The following is a 27458-nucleotide window of genomic DNA, read 5'->3' as shown; positions in this document are numbered from 1 at the left end:
GCGTCTTCTCAGCGCCGCGCGTGCGCTGCCAGCGCGCCGGCCTCATGCGCTCACTTCGCTTCCGAGCCGGCTCGGGACCGCGCGCTCACCTGCCTCGCGCCGCCGCCGGGCCCAGCGGGCGCGGTGAGCGCGCGGGGCAGGATGGGGCCATGGGGCGAGGGGGGAGTGGACGGAACCATGGCAGCAGCGGGGTGGGAAGGCGGGCGGGCGGGCGGCTGGGCCGGGCCGCCGCTGTGGGGGGCCGGCCCGGCGGGGTGCGGCCCCACGCGAGGCCGGGAGGGCCCGCCGGCCGCGGGGGGAACCCTCAGGCGCTGGCAGCCCCGGGCCGGGGAAGGGCGGGCCGCGGCCCAGCTGGGGGCGGGGCTAAGGCCGGGCCCGCCCTAAGGAGGGTTAGCGGCTGGGGGGAGGGGCGGGGTGTCTCGCTGCCCCCGTGGCCGTGGCGCCCCCCCACCAGGCCCCGGGTGCTAGCCCCCTTCCCTCCCCCCAGCAGAGTGCCTGGGTCTCTGGATTGCCAGCCGCCGGGGGTCACTGTACAGCGCCGAGCACAATGGGTTCATCCCAGGGCGGTGCGGCAGGGCTTGTGCCAGTGGGCTAGACATAGCTGTGGGGCCGGTGCTTTGACATTGCAGCTCCCTGGGCTCTGCCCCTCACCCACTTACTCCTCCCAGGCATAAGAGCCTGTGTTCCAGCCCCGGCTGCAGTGTCTACACAGCAAGATTAGGCGCGCTAGCCTGAGCCCTGCGACCCCCGGCTGCCAGGCTCAGTCCCGGTTTCCTCAGCCATTTGAATATGGACTCTGATGCTCTTTCACTCTGCTCCTGTCGAATGGGGGGGGACTTCACTCAACTGGAGCAGCAAGACTTCCATGACACACAGCACCTGGTAGTGAAGCATACCGTTAGAAAAGGACTGTACGTGGTTTATTGCTAGTCCAGTAACATCTGTGCATCTCTTCTGTTTGTGAATACTTGCTCTAAAATCTCTGCTCTGTGAATATGTTCAATCTTCCTATACTTCTCTTATTGTTCCACAGATATTTTTCAGAGAACATTCTTACTTCGGTTTGGCCATATGTTTTTGTCCACTTAAATTGACAGATCTTGCTGTCTAACAAAGAATATTTTCTTTTCTAGGTCCTTAGACAAATGAAATACATTCTAGTCACAGGTGGTGTCATCTCAGGGATTGGAAAAGGGATCATTGCAAGCAGCATTGGGACGATCCTGAAATCATGTGGGTTACATGTCACTTCCATTAAAATTGACCCATATATTAATATTGATGCAGGAACCTTCTCTCCGTATGAGCATGGTAAGCTGAACTCCGCATTCATAAAATTCCTCTAATTTAATTTTTGTATGGTCCTAAGGCTTTTGTGGGGAGTGGGGAAATATTTGGATATAAACAACTTATTTTGTACACTCTTACACCTTCTCCAGGACGAAGGTTTGAAATTAGCAAAGGCTAATTCCTAGGCATCAGTGACAAGCCCATCAGTGATTTCAGGTGAAAGTTGTATACTGTCAGTTGGCTCCTTTTTGTTGCAGTTGTAGGACCTGACTACTTGCCTAGTGGGGGGCCTGAACCTTTTTATCTGCATAAGAAGGAAATAAAAAACTGATTTTGAGTGAGAGGGAAAAGAGAGATGAATAGCTGGAGAAAGTGGATAAGACAACATTGGTGAGGATTTTGTGATCTTTAAACAAACATCTCTTAGAAAGGTGTACTGAAGATTGTTTGCCTATGAAGGGAATCCTTTTCTATATTTTCTTTAAAGCCTTTGTAATGTGTAGATTCACCTAGAACAAATATTGATACTAATAATTTCCATAATAAATGATTATGCTGGACATGTAAATATTTCCTTTCAGATTTATTGACCTGGGGTTAAAATACATTTCAGTGAAAGTCTGATCTCAAGAGCTTTACTTCAGTTTTATGTCATCATAAATAAGCTCAGACTCTTGTCTTTTATACACAGGCTGTGCAGTGGTTTATTCTTTAACATGTTAATCCTATTCCACTCTCTGATCTATGAGGGTTTTATTCTTATTAGCTATTCTTTTAAAAGTATTTAATAGTTTATTTTATACAATTTTATCAAGAAGGTTTCAGAGTGCAGACTAACACGGCTGTTATTCGCAAAAAGAAAAGGAGTACTTGTGGCACCTTAGAGACTAACCAATCTCTAAGGTCCCACAAGTACTCCTTTTTGTTTTTATCAAGAAGTTGTCTTCTTACGCTGAACTCTTTCACTTGTCTCAGAAAAACAGCTTGCTTGCATTCACTTTGTCTAGCTGACGCTGATGTTTTTGCATCTTACCATTTGCTGCAGGAGAGGTGTTTGTGCTGGATGATGGAGGGGAGGTAGACCTGGATTTGGGTAATTATGAACGCTTCCTTGATATCCGTCTCACCAAGGACAATAATCTGACCACTGGGAAAATCTATCAATATGTCATCAACAAGGAGAGGAAGGGAGATTACCTGGGCAAAACTGTCCAAGGTGATGCAATGCTTTGCTTTACCTCTTGTAGATATAAACCTAAATCTGTCTCTATCTTGGGTATTTCTACATCTCTTATCTCATTTGAGTTACAAAGAGGACATTGAATAATTCTTTGGACTGGTCTACACTTGCGAGTTGTACTACAATACCTATATCAGTCAGCGGTGTTACATTTTAACCAACATCGTTATACTGGTAGAAGTCCTAGTGTGGGTGCAGTTACACTGGTATAGAGGTGCCTTACACCAGCATAGTATTGGTATGCTCCCATATAGAAATAGCTATACCAAACTGAAACACCTTTTTTATACTGATAGAACTGCCCACATTAATGGTGTTGCTTTAACTGTATCACTGTAGTTAAAGCGGGACAACTTTCTAGTGTAAACAAACCCAAAGTGTCAGTAATCTAATATCCTGGGACCATCATGGCTTCAACTACACTGCATACAAATAATCTCCTTTTCAGACCAGTATCCTCTGGATCATGTACATCTTGTGGCTGATTTAAGGTGGGCCACTGCTTTTTTATAACTCATTAAATAATACTACAGGACACAGTCTAGTAATATTTAAAGTTGCCTTCCTGCTCTTCTGATTTCAGGTTGGAAGCTGCATTCCCTGTGGATTGAGTTAGTCTTTTTGCCCCCTCCCCCCCCCCTTTTTTTTAAAAGGTCATCTTTGTCTGCTTGCATAAAACTCCTTTCACAGACCATTTTAAAATAACAAAACTCTCCAGGCTCTACATATAATACAGTTCATATTGGAGGCTTCCAACTGAAAAACATCACTTACAGTTAGTTGTCCGAGATGTGGAGTGGGACTACGTCTCCTCATCTGAAAGGTCATGACTAGGAATTACCACTTATTAAAAGGAATGCTTTGATTAAAAAGACATAACTTTAGATGTGAATGAGAAGTAATGGCCAGTTAATCTTAACTTGCTACACAATGAGTTTTAGACTCCAATTTATGGAGATTGTGGTTTTAACCTTTGTCCCTATTTCTCTTCTAGTTGTCCCCCACATCACAGATGCTATCCAGGAGTGGGTAATGAGGCAGGCACGAATTCCTGTGGATGAAGATGGCATTGAACCCCAAGTGTGTGTGATTGAGGTTTGTAGCATTTCCTTCCTTAGTCTTGATTTTCATGCAGAGTAAATGGAACTGTGCACTGACAGTTAAACCTTATAGAGAATGGTTTTTTGTTAAACAGTTTTTCATTCTATTGATTGGGACAATTCAAAAAGAACAAACCCCATTTTGTGTGCTTGTCAGCATGGTGTTCTAGCAGGGTGAAGTGGTGGTACTTTTTTTCAGAGTAGCAGCTGTTTTAGTCTGTATCCGCAAAAAGAACAGGAGTACTTGGGGCACCTTAGAGACTAACTAATTTTTATAAAGCTTATGCTCAAATAAATTTGTTAGTCTCTAAGGTGCCACAAGTCCTCCTGTTCTTTTTTTTGGTGGTACTTTGGGTTTCTTGTTGCCTAGGGCATTGGAGCTCAGTTTCAGCACAGAGTTAATATGCCTGGACTCCAGGGTAGTAAGGCATGTGAACCAAATGTCCTTGCATATCAATTCTTAGAGCAACATTGGCCTCGTGGGAAGCTGCTTTTCTTCTGCAATCAAAACTGTCATAAGAAGAGGGCGTTAAGGAGTTAAAATAGTGGTTGGATAGAAGGAAGAGTGTGGTGTCCCAAGGACCCTCTCTTGGCCAGCTTTGCTTACGCTGCATCTGGCCATGTACAGCTGTCTGAGAGGAACAGAAAAATGCCATGGAACACATCATCCAATACCCAGCATCTCATTAAAGGACACCATATGTCCAGCAAAAATCCTGCTGCTATTTCTTCAGAGATTCCGCACAGTGACAATGATAATGGCTGTACAATAGGCTAGTTTCCCATTTTTTTTTTTCCCTCTTAAATCATGTGAAGAGACCGGAAAGATACTGGGTAGGATCAGTTATGAGAAGTTTGGTGCTATTCTAAATGGTTTTCTTTCATTTAGCTTGGTGGAACAGTGGGAGATATAGAAAGTATGCCCTTCATCGAGGCTTTCCGCCAGTTCCAGTTCAAAGCCAAAAGAGAGAACTTCTGTAATATTCATGTCAGTCTAGTTCCCCAGGTAAGTCCGTGGAAAGCTGTGATGGCCAGGGATTTCTTGTATAATTAGGGTTTATTTTATAAACACACACACACACAGAAAGAAATCTGTGTAGTGTGTGTTTTTAATGCAAATCATAAGTGTGCACATAAGAAAATAATTCAGACCATGTAGAGACATAGCTGTTCACAGCTAGCCTGCAGTACCTATATCCTCCCAAAGTATACTGTTGTGTGCCTAGTAAATAGTTGGGAATTTCAGCAAATGTAAACTTCTGTATTTCTTTTATATATTTGTTGCACAATTTTGGAATATTTATTTCTGTTTGTTATAACTGAGGGCACTCTGGGAGCCTAGTGTCCCATTTCCCTGCATGTTGAGCAGCCGTTTACACATCTGTAAAGTGATTGTAAAATGCTATCAATCAGAGTAGATACCATTTTCACCCAATTTGTGCTGGTGCAGATTACACAAGGTACTACAGAAAAGAGAACTGGGTTCTGCGTTTCTTATTGGTACCCTTTTAACAGCCTCTCTTTACATGTGTCGTCTTGTAAGTCTGAGATAACACAATCTATAAAATAAAGCAGATAACTTTTCAAACTTTAAAATAGTCATTTCCAGGATATTCTTTTAGGCAGTCCCCCAAAGTTTTTTGGTTTTTTTTTTGAGTGGTTTTAGTTACAAAGTTGAATAGTTCTGATGTAACGTGCATTTTAAATTTGATTAAACTGTCTCCCTCAGTAAGACGTTTAATTGACACTGTAACCTTTTGTAGACTCTCAGATTTGAGTGTTCTTTAATTCATGATGATCTGACCGAGAACTCCAAAGGTTGTCTCTCTCCCCAACAGAATTTGGTCCAGTAAAAAATATGACCTCCCCCACCATGTCTCTCTCATATCCTGGGAATAACACCGCTACAATACCACTGTATATTTCACTGGTGATCATTTTAGCAGAAACATCTATCTGATGTGATTATCCAGCACTATTGGATGTAGATGGGGTACAGCAGGCCAACTAGTTTGCTAGTTCCTGGGGGTGGGGAACAACTAATTCAGGCCCCCTTCTCTCAAAGAGTAAAACGTTATTCACTTACAGGGAGCATGCACTCGACAGGTACCTTGACCTTCTATCCCGCTAAAGTCTTCATGTTTTCCCTCTCCCTTCCCCAATACCCTGCAGTCCCTCTGGCAGTGAAATGAGGGAAAGACTATCATAAATTCAGGGTTCCTGACCCATAATTAAAACTTAATATGAGGGCTTGAATGACTATTGCACTCCTCATATGCACATCTAGACATTAGTTCAATAATATATTTTGATCTTCTTTGACTACTAGCCAAGTTCTACAGGAGAGCAGAAAACTAAACCCACCCAGAATAGTGTTCGTGAACTCAGAGGACTTGGTCTTTCACCAGACTTGGTAAGTTTTGCTGTATTGCATTCGTTTGGAAAGTGTGGGGCTGGCATCCTTCAGCAACCTTTCCTGATTTAAACTGGACTTGGGATGACAGGATGCTGTTTTATACCAGTGGTGGTACAGAAGTAATAAACTATATTGACAAATAATCCATGATAGGAACTTGGCATAGAAACTGTTTTTAGCGACTGGTCAGATTAATGCCCGAGTGCTGCTGTTCTGCTTCACAGCTTTGATATTGCTGCTTTCTCTGCTAGATTGTGTGCAGATGCTCCACTCCGCTGGACACCTCAGTAAAAGAGAAGATCTCTATGTTCTGTCATGTAGAACCAGAACAGGTAAAAACTGCTGTTCTTGCTCCCTTTCCCTGTAACCAGTATTTCTGCCATTTGTCAGATGCTGAGAGCAACATTTTATTTGGTGCCTAGAGCTCCTGTGTGTTAGCTATACATTAAAAATACATCTACATGTTTCTTATCTCCAGTTCTTAAATACGTCTCTCTCTCACACAGAGAGGAATTGACAAATATATGTAAGCCTGATACCTGGCTGAATAGGCAGAAGTACATGAGGTACAATAAACCTCTTACAATTGTTAAATCAGATTGCACAGATTTCTCTTATTTCCCAATGGCTAGTCTTGAGACCTGTTAACCTTCTAAATTCCTTCTGCATTTAGGAAAGACTGTGGCTTCTAAAACCAGTGTTTAGAACTCAAAAAGTATTTGCACTACCTTGAGTAATGGGATTTGTCATTGTGTTTTGCACATTACTCCTTGTATAAAATATGCTATCTAATGGTCATACTTGGGCATTGCTCATATCTGCCTGTTCACATTAGGGACAGATTACACAAGAAGAGATTATCCAGGAAAATGTAGTGCTATTTGCAACACATTTATTTTTCACTCCAGAATGTGATGTCTTTCATGTACAAGAAACTCATTGTTAAATGGTAGGCAATCGTTATTTGTCAGTAGATAAATCATTGGGTATGAACAAAAGATGAAATTACTACAATAAGTGTTTTGTAGACTAAAAGGGATAACACCTTAAAGTATCACTTTCATGAAATCCTTGTGGGGCACCATATTTGTCTCTTAATTATTCCAGACTAAGCTTGCTCATTTTAAAAATAGTTTTCTAAATTCTAGCACTGCAAAGTCAAGCTGAGTCTTACTGGTTCATGCATTGTCCCCAGTTTTGCAGTTGGATATTGGCTAAAAATTCTGTTGCTGTGTAAACTAGAATAAAATCTAGCTGCAGGGCAGATAGAAGTAAAAAGTATTGAATTTTCAGTAAACTGACTAAGTGGGTACCATTTTTTTACATACTCTCCATTTGAACCATAATCACACTTTAATGCTAAATGCTTTTTACCATATAAGGAGAAATTGCTGTTTAATTCTTTCTGTGGAGAACTGAATGCAGCTTCCATTTGAATCCAGGAGGAAGCAGGACTTTCAAAGTTGGAATGGAATGTTTTGTGAGATTTCAAGTGCAGTCTTATTCCCAGTGGACAAGTATCACAAGTCTAATTCCTTCATCAGGAACATGAAGAGTTGAATGGACTAGAGATATTGAAATAATCCCCCTTCTCAGCCTTACAGAATGGTTTGGCGAGTCTTAAATTAACTATTTTTTTAAAACATTTTTGTAAATTTAGTGGTGATGGAAGTTGTCAAATTCTCTTAACAGTACAAGCTTCTCTATGCCCTGCATACATGCCTCAGTCTTGGTCTGGAGAGATCAGTTATTACGGGTTTATATTACAGTAGTACCTAGAGGCACCTGTCAGAAAATGGCTCAATTGTACCGGGCACTGCCCAATCCTAAAATAAGAGAATCCCTACCCCAAAGAGCTTGTAATATCAGTTCAAGACCAGCTGCAATTGGGCAAAATAAACAGGGAGCATGGGAGGGTTTGGAGTTCAACCTCTATGGCCCATTCAGTCAGTGGTCTCTCTACTGAAACAGCCAAGGATGTGGACAGCCAAGTTGTGCTGGGTGTTCTGTAAAGTGCACGCTTAGTCACTGGAAACTGGCTTATAGTTGCATTTATTATTTTAAATAGTAGATCTTACCTTACGACAGTTTTGAGATTTCTGCTTCCCTGTGCATTCAAGTGGGAGCTGGATTTGCTCTTTCCTACTTCATTCCATTAGCGGCACTTTTTGTGAGGAGCCATAGGCAAATATTAGCTTCTCTGGCTAGACCATTCATTTAGGAAGAATGTTCTTATAAGCTGTTTGAATTCAAAATCAATTTTTGTTCATTTTGAGTAAATGTGTGTTAAATGATCACACAGTTGTCTTCTGGAGGCAGAAGGAAGTAGTAGTGTCCAGCTGTCTGATGTTCTGCTAGGATCATTTGTAGGTACATATGGATATGTTTTAATGACCCTCACTTTTTATGAACAGGTCATTTGTGTTCATGATGTCTCTTCCATCTACCGGGTTCCTCTATTACTGGAGGAGCAGGGAGTTGTTGATTACTTCCGCCGCAGGCTTGACCTTCCCATAGAGAAGCAGCCCAGGAGGATGCTCATGAAGTGGAAAGAGATGGCTGACAGGTGGGCTCCACCATCGGGAATAGTTTGGAATTGGATTGTGCCCTGGCTTTCAGTGGTCAGCTAGGGAATGGTTCCCCAGAAGGCCTGTGTTTCAAATTCCTCCAAAACTCTATCTGTTTTCACAACAATGCATTTTATTTTTAGATAGTTAACTATTCAACAACAACAACACGGAGAACTAAGATACTGTTGGGCAGTTTATTTACTGAGTTCCTTAGAACTGCATCCTCTGCCTGTAACCTGGTACTACTTCAAAACATGCTTAAAATAATGTAAAGGGGAACAGGAATGTGTGCTTTAGGATTTTTTCCTTTTTATTCTGAACAGGCCAGCTGTACTAGAAATTATTGATGTATGTTTAGGAGTCACTGGAGGCATTTCAACAACAATATCATTCTTTCTTTATTTCACTTCCAACCCAGCAAAGCAGCTGTCTCTTGATGTGTCTTCTGTCTTGGACTCCCTGGCACATATTAGTACCCCCGTGGACAGCAGGGTAACGAACACCCTACCATTGGGGAAATGGTGAAGTCAGGATTTAGTCAACATTCAAGCATGTACTGAAGCTTTCAACATTGTATGTTCCATGGGGTATAAGTAGGGCCCTACCAAATTCACGTCCATTTTGGTCAATTTCACAAAATTTCATTATTTCAGCTATTTGTATTTGAAATTTCATGGTGTTGTGATTTTAGGGGTCCTGACCCATAAAGGAGTTAGTGGGGTTGGGGAGTTTGCAAGGTCATTGTAGAGGAGGTTGGGGTCCTTCTACCCTTACTTCTGTGCGGCTGATAGTGGGCAGCCTTCAGAGCTGGAGCCAGCAGCAGCGCAGAAGTCAGGATGGCATGGTATGGGATTGCCACCCTTACGTCTGCGCTGCTGCTGGTAGGGCCCTGCCTTCAGAGCTGAGTGCCCGGCCAACAGCTGCTGCTCTCCAGACACCCAGATCTGAAAGCAGTGCAGAAGTAAGGGTGGCAATACTGCGATCCCCCTCCCCCCGCAAAATAACCTTGTGACCCCCTGCAACTCCCTTTTGGGTCAGGACCCCCAGTTTGAGAAACACTTGTCTACCCTGTGAAATCTATATAGTATAGGATAAAAGCAGACACAAGACCAGACTTCATAGTGGGAGACCAGATTTTACGGTCCATGACGCGTTTTTCTTGGCTGTGAATTTGGTAGAGCCCTAGGTATAAGAAAATGGTAAGTTTCAGAAACTTCTAAATGAACAAACCTTGATTTACCTTTACCCTACAGACTCCTCCCTGCTCCGCTGTAGCTAATAGAGGTCAGTGATATAATTCGTTTTGCATGTGTCTGGGTGAGAAATGAGTGACCTTGCAGAACTACTTTGTAAAGCTAGTGGAGAAAAACAGCTAAACTAACTCAAATTTTCACTGGTGTATTTAAGATTTAGCAACTTCTGATACGGTGGTTGAGGGTAATCCTAAAAATGTAGGACTGGAAGGAACCTCGAGAGGTCATCTATTCCAGTCCCCTGCACTGAGGCAGGGCTAAGTATTATCTAAATCAAACTGGCAGGTGTTTCTCTAACTTGTTCTTAAAAACGTCCAGTGACAGACTCCACAACCTCCCTAGGTAATCTATTCTAGTCCTTAACTACCCTGACAGTTAGGAAGTTTTTTCCTAACTTAAATCTCTCTTGCTGCAATTAAGCCTCTTGCTTGTTGTCCTGTCCTCACTGGATAAGGAGAACAATTTTTCACCCTCCTCTTTATAACAGTCTTTTGAAGTACTTGAAGACTGTTATCATGTTCCCCCTCAGTCTTCTCTTCTCCAGACTAAACAAACCCAGTTTTTTCAATATTTCTTTGTAGGTCGTGTTTTCTAGACCTTTAGTCATTTTTGTTGTTCTCCTCTGAACTTTTTCTAATTTGTCCATATCATTCCCAAAGTGTGGTGCCCAGAAGTGGACACCGTGCTTCAGCTGAGACCATATCAATGCTGAGTAGAGCGGAAAAATTACTTCTTGGGTGTTGCTTACAACACTCCTGCTAATACATCCCAAATGATGTTTTCTTTTTTTCTTTTTTTTTGCAACAGTGTTACATTGTTGACTCATATTTAGTTTGGGATCCACTATAACCCCCAGATCGTTTTCTTTATAACTCCTTCCTAGGCAGTCATTTCGCATTTTGTAGTTGTGCAGTTGATTATTCCTTCCTAAGTGGAATACTTTACATTTGTCCACATTGAATTTCATCCGATTTATTTCAGACCATTTCTCTAGTTTGTCAGTATCGAATTCTAATCCTATCCTCCAAAGCACTTGCAGTCCCCACCCAGCTTGGTATCATCTGCAGACTTTATAAGTACACTCTCTATGCCATTATCTAAATCACTGATGAAGGTATTAAATAGAACTGGACCCAGGACAGATCCTTTTTGGATCCACCTCCATGTTCCCTATCAGCTTGACTGTAAACCATTGATAACTACTCTCTGAATATGGCTTTCCAACAGTGGTGCACCAACCTTATAATAATTTCATCTAGACTATATTTCCCTAGTTTGCTTATGAAAAAGCCGTGTGAAAGAATACTAAAAGCCTTAAATTCAAGATATATCACATCTACTGCTTCTCCCTGTCCAAATGGCTTGCTACCCTGTCAAAGAACTGCATGTAATGTTTTATTCTTGACAAATTCATGTTGACAGTTATCACCTTATTGTCTTCTAGGTGGTTTCAAATTGTTCATTTGATTATTTGCTCCATTATCTTTCTGGGTACCGAATTTAAACTGACAGTCTATAATTCCTTGGGTTGTCCGTGTTCCCATTTTCATAGATAGGTACTATATTTTCCCTTTTCCAGTCCTCTGGGATCTCTCCTGTCGTCCTTGGGTTCTCAAAGATAATTGCTAATGGCTCAGAGATCTCTTCAGCTCCTTAAGTATTCTAGTACTCTAGAATTCTAATATGTTCTAATCACATGGATGGTGAAAACTAAATTAAATATGACTGTACAATGTAAATATGCTTACAAAGGCAAAGCAAAGTAATACCCATAACACCACAATGTATAATGTGACTAGTGATGTATGTTTAGTGCACTGACAGTTTATTGCAGCATTGTACCAAAGTTGGGCTGCCTTTCAATGTTCTCTTTACTATTTATGGGTGCCGCTGTTAAAGGCGAAACAAAAAGGCATCTGACCTGAACGGAATGATTGGAGGAATTCAGATTGACAAGAGTTGTGCTCTCCAAGTTTATAGTAACTTGGGTCAGTATTTTCAAAGCAGGGTGCCTGAAGTTAGGCACTTATAGCCAGGGCTTTGGAGCTGTGCTCCGGCTCTGCTCCAGCTCCAGGCAAAAACCTGCATCTTCACTGCTCCAGAGCTGCTCTGCGCTCCAGCTCTGGGCTCCGCTCCAAAGCCCTGATTATAGGCATATTTTGGAACCTCAGTAAGAGACCCCATTTCAGAAGTGCTGAGTACCTGCAACTTTCATTGACTTCAGTATGAATGTGAATGCTCAGGATCAGGCCCAGAGAGTCCTGTGGCTTTCCAGATCCTGCAAACAAGAATGTAACATCTTGCACTGCCAGGCTGTGGAAATCTGCATTCCTGTGGGATTTAGAAGTCTTTCTTTTCCCTCAGCCATCAGAGTGGACTGAGTAGAATGCACAGAGGACAATACTGTGCAAGATAAACAAAATTGACTGTGCTTTCCTCTGACTTTTATTTAATAAATTTGATACCTATTTTGGACCTAGTACAACTAAGCTCATCAAAAACAAAGCAAAACAAACCTAAAACTGACCAAAAGATAACTGGAAATAAAGGTAAGAAATTATTTGTTCTCCCATACCATTATTCTTCTCTGTGGCTACTTAGCAGAATTTTTCTTCCATTATTTGATAAAGGAAAGTCCCCAGATTACTGTCATTCATTCAGAGTAACAACTATTCAAAGGCCAGACTTGTAAAAGGGGTCAGCAGCCAGTCTTTCAAGCGGCCAGCTCCCATTAGGCCAGATTTTGAAAAGCGCACAGTACCCATCAATTCCCATTAACAATGAACAAGCCCTGTATTTTGGTTTTGTGTTTCTAGATATGACCGTTTGCTAGAGACCTGCTCCATTGCACTTGTTGGCAAATACACCAAGTTCTCAGATTCCTATGCTTCTGTCATTAAAGCTTTGGAACACTCTGCACTGGCCATCAATCACAAACTTGACATAAAGGTATGCTCTTTTTTTCCCCCTTCCTAGCTGGAGTGGTATTTGTATCTCAACCAGATTGTTCTTGCTTACAGTTTTTTGCACACATCTAGGATACACCTCACAGTTTTCAGAATGATTCAGCAGCCAGGAATATTATAACTCATTTCCCTTGGATTACAGCATCCAAACATCTGTTACATGCATACAACTCAATAGCAAACCAACCTCCCACTTTCAGAACAGAGGATCTATATAATACGGCTGCTACTCTGAAACCTATATAATACATGTGCACTGTCTGGTTTTTTTAGGTGTTCAGTGTTGACCCGAGTAGTGTTGGGAAGGCCAGCGTTCATTTTGAATTTCCTCTAGCCATTACTATAACCAATTCTTTGTAGGGTAGTCTAACTTAATTTGGTGGCACTGTCAAGCTTCATGGTACTCTGTCCTACTATTCCACTGTGATCTTGACACCAGCTGGAAACTGATTCTCTGTAAGCCTCTTGGAACATATTTGAACTTTGTGAACATTCTTGGAGTACTGAAATGTCTGCCATCTTTCATCTGAACCTTTAAAGAAAAGTTTCTTTAAACCATGTTCTCTCTAAATATGAAGTGGCACCCAAGAGGTGTGTGGCAGCACTCTTTGTAATCGGACTAGTGACGTATGTCTTGTGCACTGGCACTTAATTTATTGTAGCATTGTACAAAGGCTGGGCTGCCCTCCATCATTTGCCTTCCCTGATTATTGATAGGATTTGCTTGTCACAGTAGTCTGTCATTATGGGCACAGGGGACCCCTGCATGTAGGTGTTTCACAGGGGCTTAAAGAGCTATTTAAGAGAGAAGAGAAAAGTGAAACTCCCCAAAGTCAGGAGATGCTAAGGATAAGAGTGCCTGCAGAACTGTAACTCTTTTTCATATGTGCCATCATAATGCAGTCTAATTGTTCTCCTGGACGCCTGCCACATTCAGGGTGCAACTTGAACATGCACAGTTAAGGAGACTGTTTGAATTTTTTATCCTCATTATTGTAGGTGTGGCTTATACGCTGCATGCAATCTAAAACCTGTGGACCTCAGCCTTACTTACCACTCAGGCCTTATCAGTCACCATCCAAACTGCTCAGTGAGGTAGAGGACCTCCAGAAAGCCTGGTGTCCGCACATGTAATTAAAGACTGTAGTGATTATGAACAAGAAGCTATCTTGCCTAGCAGGTGGAAAATCAGACCAAGCAAGCCACTAGTAAATGTACGATAAGAAACAAGCCTGTGTTGGCAGGGAGGGAGTCTAATACATCTAGGTTCAATGAAAACTAAACAGCAGGGTTTGGTATCTGGGGGTCTTGTGCCAGTCTCTCTCACTGTGATTATTCCTGGATTTCTTCCTAGTATATTGATTCTGCAGACTTGGAACCAGCTACTCTACAAGAAGAACCAGTGCGATACCATGAGGCCTGGCAGAAACTCTGTAGTGCTGAGTAAGCAGTTCATAACCTTAGGCCTTTCCTCAAAGAGGATCTGACTTCCCTTGGTTTTGCTGACATTTTCTAAATGATTGTACACAGTTGTACTCAGGGACCCTCCCCACATTGTGCTATGCACTGAGAAAGCCCCTGTCCTGCAGAGTTTACAATATAATTTTGCGTAATTGTAACAACCAAATCGGGGAGGGAGGGCCAGCAATAGCAATGTGATTACACAGACTAGCTATGTGTACAACTGGCTAGTTTTGAGGAAGAGAAGGAGAAAGGGTGGGGGGCAGTGTGAGGCATGGGAAGGGCCACTGGGGGAAAAGTGGGATGGGGAAGGGTGAGGATTGAGGGGATGGCCAAAGCTGGGAGAAAGAGGAGGGTACAAATGTGGGATTATAATTTTTTTGTAGGAAAGAGGGATGTTGGAGGAGGAAGGGAGAGACTAGGTTGCAGGGAAGGGGTGGAGTGAGCCAAATGAGCAGTGGTGGGTCATAACTAGTGATCGGTTATTTAGGGAAGCAGATATCCACTTCTTGCCATTGGTCAGTAATACAAAGAATCACCTGCAGAATCCTTGTGTTTTTGCAATTGCAGCAGGTCCAGTCCCCTGCTGTCATAGGCAATCTTGTCATTTAATCCCATTCATCAGATTATTTTAGTACAGATATTTCTTGCCATTTATAAGCACCTTTAGGCTTTTCACTACTGTGCATGCAGTTATATTCAAAGAAATCTTGGTAGTAAAATGAATTGGTCAGGTCTTGTAACTCCAAGGTCTTAAAGCAGAAGAGCTGCAATACTTGTTTGGAGGGTATAGAAAACTGCAAGTCTCACATAGCTGGATTTTTTTTTTTCCTTCCCCCTTCCCTTGTACAGTGGAGTCCTGGTTCCAGGTGGGTTTGGTGTTCGAGGAACAGAAGGGAAAATTCAAGCTATTTCCTGGGCAAGAAAACAAAAAAAGCCCTTGTTAGGTGAGAAATAAAACGTATCTGACAGTATGAAGTAATGATGGAGGGAGGGGGGAAGCAAGGAGCCAACAGGTGTACATCCAAAATCTGAATCCCACTCTAGCCCTCTGATCAGAGACATCTCTACTGTGGATGAATCAAGCTCTTGCTTTAGACTGTTACGTGCTAATGCTTTCTTAACCCCATAGTGTTCTCTTGATGCAGGTGGGTGGTATATTATTCTATAGCTAATGACTAACACTTAAAACTAACAGAACACCAAAGCAGCATTTAAAATGTTTTTTAATATTCCCAAGGAAACTTGAGTTTCTTCTGGATGTGGTTGATTGTACTCATTTCCCCCATAATTTTAATTCTCAGAATGCATGCATGTAATGAGAAAAGATAAGAGAGACACATACAGTACTCAGCATTGTTCTTGATTCACAGTTGTGCGACACTGTGTGTGAATATATATAAATATTTTTTAAACCACTGTGTTCTGATTCCATGTACTAAGGGAAGATACCTTACTCTCCAGTGCAGCCCTGGCATATCAATGACTGCTGCCAGTGTCTATCAAGAAGTTGTTAATATCTGTATTAAGGTAGCACATAGGGCACAAATGAGATGGGGACCCCATTGTGTTGGGCTTTATATTCAACTCTTTTGGGCAGAGACTCTTACTTAAAATTGAATTAGACCATATGGACAAGTAGTGTGACAGATGAAATATCCCCATTTTACAGATGGGCAACTGAGGCCCAGAGATCAACTGACTTGTCCAAAGTCTCACAGGTAGTCTGAAACAGAGCAGGGAATGGATCCCAGTCTGAGTCCCAGTCAGTGCCGTAGCCACAAGACATCCTTCCTCTGTAGATAAAGTATGTTTCTTTGTGTTGTAGACGTCTATGCAGGTGCCAAAGTGCAGAGCTTTGCATTACTGCATGCTCTTGGAGACCATCCCAGCTCACTACCCAATGTCATTTTCATACTCTCTGCTCTTTCTACAGGAGTTTGCTTGGGGATGCAGCTCGCGGTTGTGGAGTTTGCGCGCAATGTTCTCGGCTGGCAAGGTAATTGCAGTGATAACTAACTTTGAGTTCAGGTTATTAATGGATTGATTGGGATGATGGCTGTAGCTACTCCCCATTCTTTGTGGGTAGCAGATGGCTTTTGGGGAAAAATCTGTCTCCAAGAACCAGTTTTAAAGGAAAACTGTACCCACTTTGCTCAGTCCATCAAGCTGAAAGTTAGCAAGGTAGGAGATACTTGTCACCGTAGATATAAATATACTATAAAATACTGTAATCCAGTTTCAAGTTTGCTTGCTAGTTAGAATTAAAATGTGAAACAAAAGATTTAATTTCCAGAAAATAAGCCATTTTTTCTGATGTTTAAAGCAAATTGGAAACTGGTTTACAGTATTTCATAATGGTCTCGCACATTGCCTTTGTCACAAATGATGATGCTGTCCTCAGGAAGATGGCAGCTTCTATCTAAACTCAGAAATACTTATCTAAGAAGGCTAATAAATACATCTGGGCTTGTTTGGTGTATGGGACAGATTCTGCTCTCACAAGTGGTCCCTGCATAAGTTGGTACTGCTCACATGAGTATGGGAGTGGGATTCATTTCTATCTTACTCGTTTCAGAGTTGCTCCCGTGTTAGTCTGTATCCGCAAAAAGAAAAGGAGTACTTGTGGCACCTTAGAGACTAATAAATTTATTTGAGCATAAGCTTTCATGAGCTCATGTTCAGTGTGTGACTTCTTGCTTCTAATCTAAGAATGTCATTTTACAGATGCCAATTCTACAGAATTTGACCCCAAAACTACTCATCCAGTGGTGAGTATGGTATGATTCAAGTGTGGCTTGTTCTGACCCCCCCTTCAAAGCTAGAAGTGTTCTCTGTGCATAGATAAAGCTAAACAAACTTGTACTGAAATATCTGAAATTGGAATTTACATCTCTTGATATCTTCATGCAAGTCTGTGTATGGGCACTTTTATTTTGAAAGTAAATGTCCTAGTTCGGTTTACCTTAAATCAATCTGTCATCTTTTTGGCAGCGGGATCATATGCTGTAGAATGTACAGACACAGAGGGTTTTTTCCATCTACGCATTTTTATAAAACAAAGAACTTACTCCTGAGAGTTTAGAGGGCAGTTTTCAGCATTAATGACTTTTACAGAGCAATCAACAAAATTTATAGTGGAATGGTGGATATGACCAAACAGAGAAAGTTAGTGGTGACCGTGCCAAATATTAACCTACCTAAACATTAACTTCTTAAGCATTTTCTTCTTGAGCCAATTGAGTATCTGTCCATGCAGAACTAGGGCTGCAAGTCCATAAAAATCTCAGCTAGGTAAGCCAGTCAACAACCCACAGTATTGGGATAGTTTGTGACCTCAGCTACAATAATTTACAGTGCTCCTTTTTCTCAGACTTTGGAAAGGAGTATGTTTAAAATATCAAGTTTATAAGTCTAGCCACCACATGCTGATGATGATTCTGATTTTGCAGGTAGAGCCCTGCAGTTGGAATCCTGTTACCGTGATTACACTGGGATCTGTATAGATGCCACCATTATGAGACTATCTCCTATATTGAGACTGCCCCAAAATATCGCCAAACCTACCAAATACAATTCTGCATCTTCATTAAAAGAACACCTCAATTAAATGTCTGATTGTGCTGGGCCACTGGAGTGGCTGCTTAAGACAGATTTAGTTGTTTCTATTTCTTACGTTGTTTGCATTTGAATCCTGTTTTGGGTTTTTTTCTTCCTGTTTCAGTCACAGTTCACTGTTTTAATAATCTCCTCTAGGTCATAGACATGCCAGAACATAACCCTGGGCAAATGGGTGGGACCATGAGGCTTGGCAAAAGGAGAACCCTCTTCCAAACCAAGAACTCGATCATGAGTATGGGATTTTTTTACTCCTCTATCTTCTCTAGTGTCCGAAGTGATTCATGAGAACACAGTGTCACGTGGGACAGAAGTGAGATTTAGAAAGTTAGTCAGATTGTTTAATGCTTTAAAAAAAAAAATGGCTCAGACTGTTGTCTGCTAGGCATTCCGTAGACTTTCTGTGGTGGCAGTGAAACATCAGCCCCCCTGTCTTTGGAAGAAGTAGGTTCTGGTGGAAACCAGTCACTCTGGGTTAGATCCACAAAGGTCCTTAAGCCATAACGGTCACTTCAGGTGCCACTGAGCTACTCCGCTGCTGTCTTAGGCTGTAGATGCCTGAATTCCATAGATGCCGAAGTTTCTGCTGGTCGGGGCCTTAGCTCATACCTGAGCCCTACCCCCATTCTCAGGCAAAGCACTCCTCGCCTATTTCGCCTGTGGGACCTGATTCAGTAGGCATGCTCAGAACACCCATGGGGCGGGGGACACATGTCTCTGTCCCATAATACCCAAATAGCCCAGTGGCTCACCCAGGATGTGGAAGACCCAGGTTTAAATTCCTACTCTTCCTGATTTGGAGCAGGGACTGGAACCTGACTCTCCCGTGTCCCTGGGGAGTGCTCCAAACACCAGACTACAGAGTCAGTTTCTCACCACCTCTGTCAGGCCCAATGCATATTTAATGATTTATACAGAATGGAACAACTTCAGCAGGGAAGATTGAGAGAGACTCACACCAAATAGCCTGGTGGCTAGGACACTCACCTGAAATGTGAGAGACCTGGGCTCAAGTCCTTGCTCCAAAACTGGTAGAGTGGGGATTTGAAAACAGGTCTCCCAGATCACAGGTGAGTGTGCTAATCCCTCAGCTATTGGCAGTAAGGGGGAGGGGGTCTGACCTGTGCCTGGCCAAGTGCCTGACTCCAAGAGAGTGTTCCCAGCTGTGAAGTCTGAATGGAGACAGGTGGTTGACTACCTCCGAGGGTGGGGTTTAGACCCTGCTCCTCAGCATTTCCTGTTGGCTGATTTAGGTAGCTCTCTGTTCAGCTTGCTGGTCTCTGTGAATCCCTTTCGTAGGTGCCTAGGCTCCCCAGAGTTAGGTACCTAATTCAGGTCTCAGAGTAGCAGCTGTGTTAGTCTGTATCCGCAAAAAGAAAAGGAGGACTTGTGGCACCTTAGAGACTAACCAATTTATTTGAGCATAAGCTTTCGTGAGCTACAGCTCACTTCATCGGATGCATCCGGTGAAGTGAGCTGTAGCTCATGAAAGCTTATGCTCAAATAAATTTGTTAGTCTCTAAGGTGCCACAAGTCCTCCTTTTCTTAATTCAGGTCTGTAAATTCCACTGGGTGGCAGGATGCCTAGGAGCTAATGCTCAGTTGTAATGCTGCAGTGCAGATTGTATGATTTGTGGCTAACACGGGGAAGATGGTGGGAAAAGTAGGCTGGGGTTATAAATTAATTGGTTAAAGAGAAGTAGGAACATCAAGTGGAGTTTACCATGATTTTGGATGTAATTAAGAAGGTAAAAGGTCCTCTCTTTCTGGGCAGGAAAATTGTATGGAGATCATGACTTCCTGGAAGAGAGACACAGACACAGATTTGAGGTATTAGTTGGTGTATTCTGGGCTCTTTGTAAGCTTTCTCACTGAAGAGCCTGAGAGATCGTGTGTATTTTGCTGCTTTTCCTCAGGTGAATCCAGAACTGAAATGCTTCTTTGAAGAGCAGGGCCTGAAATTTGTAGGCCAGGATGTGGAAGGAGAGCGAATGGAAGTGGTTGAGTTGGAAGGTGAGCACTTGAGCAGCTGTGCTGGGAGTTGGTGTGTCTGTCAAGGAGAGAGTTTTTTGTCTGACATGGCAGCTTCTCTATGGGATCAGGGTAAGATCTCAATATCTCAAGTCTGTTCCCCGAACAGAGCTATTGAAATGCAAAATAGTAATGACTGTTAGGAGTCGGAGGACAGAGGAATACGAAGGACAGAGCAGGGAGGTGACCTCCCAGAGCACAGAAGGAACCAAAGCCAGGGTTGGAACTCGGAGGTCCTGAGTTGTCAGCTTGGCTGTGCAGCTCAGATCCTAATGATGTTCTCTAGACCAGTGGTTCTCAACCAGGGGCTTGGGGGCCAAGAACAGGTTTCAGGGGGTCCGCCCAAATAAATCAGAGAGCAGGGCCAGCGTTAGACTCATGGGGGCCCAGGACAGGAAGCTGAATCCCAAGCCCTGCTCTCTGGGACTGAAGATGAAGTCTGAGCCTTTCCGCCCTGGGCTGAAGCTGAAGCCTGAGCAACTTACCTTTGTGGGACCCCCTGTGGCGTGGGAACCTGGGCAGTTATTCTGTTTGCTGCTCCCTAACACCGGTCCTGGGTTTTAATCTACTGAAAACCTGTTGTGGCCTGGGTGGGCTGTGGAATTTTTATGGCATGTTTGGGGAGCCTCGGAAGGGAAAAGTTTGAGAACCCCTGCTCTAGCTGGTCTGTCAGCAGCAGATGCCAGCTGTGAGGTGTGAGGAGGTTATCCAGCAGGGCCTTCCAACATAAGATGTGGCTGCTCGGTGGTGATCTCAGAGACTCATTATTCAGAATTAACCTAACACACTCCGTGCTTTTCTCTCTTCTCTTAGAGCATCCATTTTTTGTTGGTGTTCAGTATCACCCAGAGTTCCTATCCAGACCCATAAAGCCATCTCCCCCATACTTTGGCCTCCTGCTGGCCTCCGCAGGGCGGCTCACTCATTATCTACAAAAGGGCTGCAGGCTCTCACCCAGGTAGGTTTGAATCAGTATCCTAGTTCAGTGCCTGACTTCCTATAGTACAGAGCTCTCCAGTGAACCATGGCTGACTCTCTAACACTTGTGCTGGGGACTCCAAGATCTGACAGGGATGGGGATCCCAGCATGTCTGGCACAAAAACATCGAGTGCGTACTTTCAGCTTCCCTTCTTTCATCTCTTTCATCTCTTTCATCTTGGGCTAGACTGTGCCTTGAAGACTCTGACCAAATGGGGCATTGTGGAGTTATTCTGCCCAACACAGAATCGTGGGAAGGTTTTACCTTTAAGGGGGATCAGACCCTTGCAAAGAACAAGGGGTATGCATGTTGTACCATTCCTTGGGGAACAGGTATGCCGGGGTGCTCTCAGGCATTGTGGTTGGGCCTGGCCCTTGCGTAAGGTAAGGACGGCTGCTGGCATCCTCCCCACCCTCCATGAACATTCAAACAATTACCAGGCACAACATGATCACTGTTGGCCTAGATGGCGCACCTAGATAATCTCCACACTGTTCTCTGTATTGTCCTCTTGCTGGATCCAAAGTAAGAGTAGATTCCTTTCTCACTTTTTGTTGGCCTGGGTTGCAGAGGGATTGACATGCTGGAAGAAGTTAAAAGATGAAGCAGTCGTGTCCTTCGGACACACGGGAAAATGATGCGTGTAGAATACAGCAGGCAGCAGAGACAGCTTGGTAACTGAGCAAAGCACAGTAGAAAGCATCTTGAACAAGTGACTGTATCAGGAAAAGCTGTGTCCTTCACAAGTGGACCCAATAATTTACTACAACGAGAAAAGCGTTGAAACTCTTGGGTGGAGTTGCAAGCATCCTGCATACAGCAGTTGGTATAATAGTACCTGGAAATGGCTGGCATTTGTACTCCAACCCTGCTCATTTGAATCTCTGAGCTAGGCGGGCACAAAACCAAAATACAGAAGACCAAGAGAATGTAAATGTGAAATATCTAGACCTTGAGAATATTGAGACGACTTATCTTAGGGCTTGTCTACAACATCAGTGGTCGATTTAGTGGGTCTAGTGAAGACCTGCTAAATCAACCACAGACCGCTCTCCCATCGACTCCTGAATTCCAGCTGAACAAGAAGTGCAAGTGGAGTCGACGGGAGAGCGTCTCCAGTCAACGTAACGTAGTGTGGACCCTGCAGTAAGTAGATCTAAGTACACTGACTTCAGCTATGTTATTCACATAGCTGAAGTTACGTAACTTAGATCAATCTCCCCCCATAGTGTAGACAAGGCCTTAGATTTCCCTTCTCTAAACGTGCTGCTGGGAACGGCTGCGCTGAGATCGGGCGCTGCTGGTCGCTTTGCTGTCAGGAGGGAAGAGGTAACTTGGAACATTTGGGGTTGTTATAATCTATTGCCGATTAAACACTTCACCGCTTGGTGATGAGTCTGTATTTCATTGCACCAACATACAATGTGCTTCCATGCTTAGGATGTGTTCTAGGCATAAGGTGCCTGTCTTACAGCTCTTCTCATTCCTGAGTTATCAAAGCTCCTATGAAATAGCTCTCTCTCCAGATTAAAGGCAGCAGGACCTCTGCCCTGGAACGGTTGCAGTAGAATGGGTTATACTAAAGGTTCTGGCTAGCTTACCTGACATGTCACTGGGGCTGTGCTTGCCTTTATGAAGACGTTAAATAGCTTTTGAAATGCACAGACCCTTAAATTTTAAACCAGGTCATTGTGATTTAGCCTCATTCCCATAGAGACTACAGACTTTAGTCTTAACATGCTTTGTTTGACACGTCCTACTGGGTTTTGTACTTCTCTCTTGGGAGAAATTCTTAACCTTTCATGCAGGGTTTCAGGTTTCCAAAAACTCTGTTCAGAAGTAAATAAAGGCCAAGGTCCCTGGTGTTCTGGTTGTGTAGTGCCTGGGGAAAAGCTGTGGAGGCGCCTGGAGGCCAGCAAGGCCACTGATGGCTGTTCCACAAAATTAAGCAAGAAAAACCATTGTGGGGAATGATCCCTGCCTTTAAAGACAAGAGCAGCAGAGTGTCGTCTAGAACCCCCAACCTGCTACACCTACAGCCAGCTCCCACTCAGCCATGATGTGCAGCCTGATCTCTAAAGGGTCTGTGCTCACTATAAACAACAAGTGCAGTTGAACTAGGCTGCCTGGCTAGTCCTGTGGTATAATCTCTGCTAGAGCTTCCCTTTCCTAAAGCTGTCTGACTTCTACAGGGACACCTACAGCGACAGAAGTGGCAGCAGCTCGCCTGACTCTGAGATCACAGAACTGAAGTTCCCATCAGTAAATCATGACTAATTCCCGGTAATGTTAAAACATGATGTCCGTCTCTTTCCTCCTTTATCTTTTCTTTCCTTCCCTCCTGACATCTGAATTCTTCAAATCAGTCTGAAAAAGACTGGCAAGATGTGAGTCAGCTTGCACTGTGCATATATGCCAGCTGCATTCTGAGTGATGCATGGTATTTTTGTGTCTGGGAACGCTGTCGCTGGTTCTGATCCCCTTTGCTGCCTGCCCATTTTGCTAAGAAAGTACAAAAAGGTACTTTTTATGGGAGTTTTTTTTCTTTAAATAATAAATGTACTATGCACTCTTGAAATGAGAGACTCAGTCAATTACTAGATTTAATTCTGTAGAACCATTATCTGAAACATTACACCAAGTAGAGAGAGAAGCTGAGGATTTAAAAAGCTGCTGTTGTTTTGATGAGGAAACCTTTACCTTAGAAACGTGGTATAGAAACAGTTCAAAAGGAGGGGGAAAAACCCCTGTAATTAGCCTGCTTAGGCTGTGATCACGTGTATTTACCTATAGGCTCATCTGCCTGTTTGCCTCTTATGTAAAGGCAGATTAGGTGTCCTTATCACTCTTTCAGCTGTTCTGACTACAGGTTCCCATGTCAAAACAATGAACCAGAATTTCAGAGGTGCTGAGCTCTCGCCACTCAGATAGGAGCTGCAGAGGCTGAGCACCTGTGGAAAATTAGGTTTATTGTCAATACTAAAACCTCAGTTTTTTTTCTCATTAAAAAGTCCTAAAATTCAAGCTTCTGCAGGAAAACAAAATTGTTGTAACTGGTTTTGTGAAGTCACTTTTTCTTCTTGGAGTTGGTGTCTGAACGTGATGTTGTTAGTTTCTCCATTGCTCCCAGCTATGACTTTTTACCTATCCTGTAGGCGTACTTGGTATTTTTCTAATAAATTAAGCAGAATTTGTGTACGTACATGTAGTATTTGCAAGAATGAGGGAGGATTTTTGTTGTTAAAGCCATAGGATTGGGATAGTTATTTTCCTCCTAGTAGCGATCATTTCAAAGGAACTGCAATGAGTGTCAGAAAATTACTAGACTATTGTGCGTAGGTCTCCCTAAAAAGATGGTTGTTTGCACTTGGAACAGAAATACTCTTTAAAAACTTCTCCCTCCATAAAGTTTTCTTGGTACCTTGAGTCACTGAAAGTATCTCAGAAAGCCTATGATATTACAGATACAGTGGATCGTATTGAGACATCTGGTGCTCACATTCTAGGAGATCATCAATGGAAATTCAAAGACTTCCCAGAAGCTGTTGTACTTATTTCTGTGCTGATTTCCCCCACAGCCTGGTTAGTGGGGTCATTAGCACATAAATCTGGGTTTAACTCAGTTGTCATTTTTGCTTTAATAACTGGCCCAAGGAAGCAGGATTTTGCTTCTTGGGATAAGATGTGACCCTGCTTAGCCCAAGGGAACAGGTACCCTGATTTTATTCTTCAGCTCTGCAGGGTTTGTTTTCTAGTTTACTTTAATGCTGTCTTATATAACCGGCTTTCTTTCAAAGGGGTAGATACTGCATTTTTTTTAAGTTGTCTCAGTGCCCCCTGTAAGCTAGCAGGCATCATTATGCTGGGGAAGAAGAGCCTCGTGAGGTAGGTACTACACGTGGAACTCCTACAGGGGTGGGAGATGCAGCGCAGTGCACTGGTTGCAGAGGAGCAGCCGTGTTAGTCTGTCTTCGCAAAAAGAAAAGGAGGACTTGTGGCACCTTAGAGACTAACCCATTTATTTGAGCATCAGGAAAGCTCATGCTCAAATAAATGGGTTAGTCTCTAAGGTGCCACAAGTCCTCCTTTTCTTAGTGCAGTGCACTGTCAGTCACACCACTGAAGGCGGAGAGGAATCTACTCTGCACTTCAAATCTGGTGCTCTTGGTCTTCAATAATTCCTTCTCTTGTCCTTTATTTGTCCAGGTGGATCTTCACTAGAAGAGGAGCAGAGTCTTCGTTAGACTTCCTAGACTTCTTACAGCAATAGCCTGAATGCTGTCAGCTATGGGCTTTAAGTTATGTTTATAATTTTGACAAAATCTTGTCCCTTTTTATTTTCTGAATTTTTGCTGTCTTTTGTTGAATGTTCCTCTGTTGATCCTTATAACTCCCTGAGGAGCATTCGCCATGGTGCATGCAGCTCTGGGCCTTCTCTGCAGCTCTGCCCCACCTCTGAGAATCAAAACAAAGTCAGGAAGGCTAGATGCTGGAACAGGCTCTAGTTTCACCGTGGAGAATCCAGTTGCACATGCTTCTTAATGCACGGTAATACTAGCATGAGTTTGTGTCTCAGAAACTTGGTATTTGGGCTGCTTTCTCCAAATACCACATGTTGTCATACAGTTGAACTCTTTGCAGGAGGTCAAATTTTGGGGCTTTCTTCATTCAGCTCTTGAGCTGAGCTAGGAAAGGTGGGATGTCAGTTTATTGTGCTTTAAAACTACTATTTAAAACTCTTTGGCACTGGTGGTTTTTGTGCTTTCAGTGCTAGCAATGAACTTAGACCAGGAAAATCTGGCAGAGTTAATCTGTTCATGAACATGATCAACTCTGATTCTAACTGTGACATGTCACTCTGCAGGGATGTAATTAACTTGAGATCATGTAAAAATGCCACAGTGTCAGGAAACCACATCTTTGCGTGAATGAGGCATAACTTTTAGCCCTTTAATGCCAGCATTTTCTGGTGCTGCTTCTTGGGCTGGGAAATCTTAACTCCTTGCATCAAGGGGGTGGTATAGAAAAGAACGCAATGAACTGTTTTCAGATGCTGCCTTTAAAAGCTTTCATTGCTATTCACCTTGGATTGAAACATTCAAGATGCTATATTTTATTAACACTTTAAAGGGAAACTTTCCCTTGCCTCTTTGTCATGTCCATCTTCCTGAATGCAATAAAAAGTGCCATTGTCCTAAAAGTTGGGCTTAGCAACTTGCCTACAGTATTATTTGGCTTAGTCCTTAAATGGGCACTGCCTACTAGTGATATGCTCAGAATTGCCAGAGATGAGGATGGGGTGATTCCTTTTGTTCTGCCTTTTTGCCACGCTGTGAGAAACAAAGTTTGGTCTTCAGCAAGTTAGAAGAAAGGAAGACTGTTTCTTTATTGTATTGTGTCATGTCCTAAACCCTCTTCAGTTTATTAAAGTTTGGGCAAAGCTGTCTGTGTCTCGCCTGATGGAGGATTAACCCTTACGTTATCTGACTCTCAAACGCCTTCAAAACTCTATTCTAACAGCGTGAAAACTCTTCTCAATACTGTGTCCTCCTGACACTCGCAGCCCTCCAGGCTTTGTTCTTAAATACACATTTTAAGAAATCTCCATTGTAAGGTTGCACCTTATTGAGGGGGATTTTGGTAAGAATTCCTGGAGTGGTTTGTATGTGCCGTTACAACTGTCCTATAATAGTAATCTTTGGTAGTGAGGTTCTATGTATTGAAATAGACACTTCCTATAAAGTGACTAATTCTTTAGTATTGTGATCTCACTTATCTGTGATTATTATTTTCCTTTCTAATAATTTGTTAGTGATTGAGAAATTAAACTGTTTGGTCATAAAATGTCTAATAAATACCTCAGAGCTGACCATGTTTTTTCCAGATTTCAGGACAAAGGACCAAGTCAGTGTGGGGTGTAATATTTAAGTGTAACTCTCTCCACCCACACAGCCTCAAATATATTGGATTAGTTAGTAAGGGTGAGCACCTTTTTTTTTTATGCTGGATGGATGTGGTGCTAAAATATACCCCATGCAGCCCCCCCCGATACCACGGTGCAGAACTTCAGTTCAAGTGCACCATCATCTTCAGCAGTAGGTCCCAAATACTGGAATCAACACTTCTCTGCCCTTTGCCATTCCTTTTGTTTTGGATTTTCCCTATCTTTGCCTTTCTTCTTCCCATTGCATGGCCAGTCTCATCTACCTCAGCACTCAAGGGCTGCAACAGGAAGATAAACCAGTCTGAGAACCTGACTCTGGGCCCAGTTCAAATCGACAGGACTTGTCACTGGAATCAGGGACTAGGGCCTGGTTCTCCAGGCAATGAGTTTTTCCTGAGGGGATTGGACTTTTCTGGTCAGTTTCCCTTTTCAGTAGACTCCATGCATAAGATGCTCCATTGCTGCAGCATTCTTGCTTCCTGCATAGCTGCATTGGGGCTGAATGGAGCTGCTGCTAACCACCTCATGCAGCTTTTGTAGAGCAGCGAAACCCCACATTGTTTAACTTCACCAGTTGCAAAGGGCACCT

The 27458-nt window shown here is 43.0% G+C and overlaps 1 protein-coding gene across 2 annotated transcripts; it reads left to right on the top strand.

The window, feature by feature from the left end:
* On the top strand, positions 1-26369 carry CTPS1 (CTP synthase 1). Of its 2 annotated transcripts, none has more exons than XM_048825857.2 (19): positions 1-123; positions 1134-1311; positions 2336-2506; positions 3525-3625; positions 4520-4636; positions 5960-6043; positions 6298-6378; positions 8461-8612; positions 12686-12818; positions 14190-14278; positions 15149-15243; positions 16233-16295; positions 17024-17067; positions 18053-18149; positions 19689-19744; positions 19831-19927; positions 20759-20903; positions 23118-23208; positions 25132-26369. In XM_048825857.2, the coding sequence occupies exons 2-18, from the start codon at positions 1146-1148 to the stop codon at positions 23200-23202; spliced, it is 1776 nt and encodes a 591-aa protein (XP_048681814.1). In that variant the 5' UTR covers positions 1-123; positions 1134-1145; the 3' UTR covers positions 23203-23208; positions 25132-26369. The 2 variants fall into 2 exon arrangements, with proteins under 2 accessions (XP_048681814.1, XP_048681812.1); XM_048825855.2 differs by lacking the exon at positions 1-123 and adding an exon at positions 675-911.
* The last annotated feature ends 1089 nt before the right edge of the window (positions 26370-27458 follow it).

Source organism: Caretta caretta, chromosome 19 (genome assembly GCF_965140235.1).
Source record: "Caretta caretta isolate rCarCar2 chromosome 19, rCarCar1.hap1, whole genome shotgun sequence".
Lineage (NCBI taxonomy): Eukaryota > Metazoa > Chordata > Testudines > Cheloniidae > Caretta > Caretta caretta.
Note: the sequence above shows the minus strand (reverse complement) of the source record. Positions and strands in the feature narration are given on the sequence as shown.

Excerpts from the sequence above, each read along its gene's own strand:
- CTPS1 (XM_048825857.2), top strand. The coding sequence starts at position 1,146 with ATGAAATACATTCTAGTCACAGGTGGTGTCATCTCAGGGATTGGAAAA. Across the intron at positions 18,150-19,688 it reads AACCAAGAACTCGATCATGA|GAAAATTGTATGGAGATCAT; the intron begins GTATGGGATTTT and ends CTTTCTGGGCAG. Across the intron at positions 20,904-23,117 it reads GGCTGCAGGCTCTCACCCAG|GGACACCTACAGCGACAGAA; the intron begins GTAGGTTTGAAT and ends TGACTTCTACAG.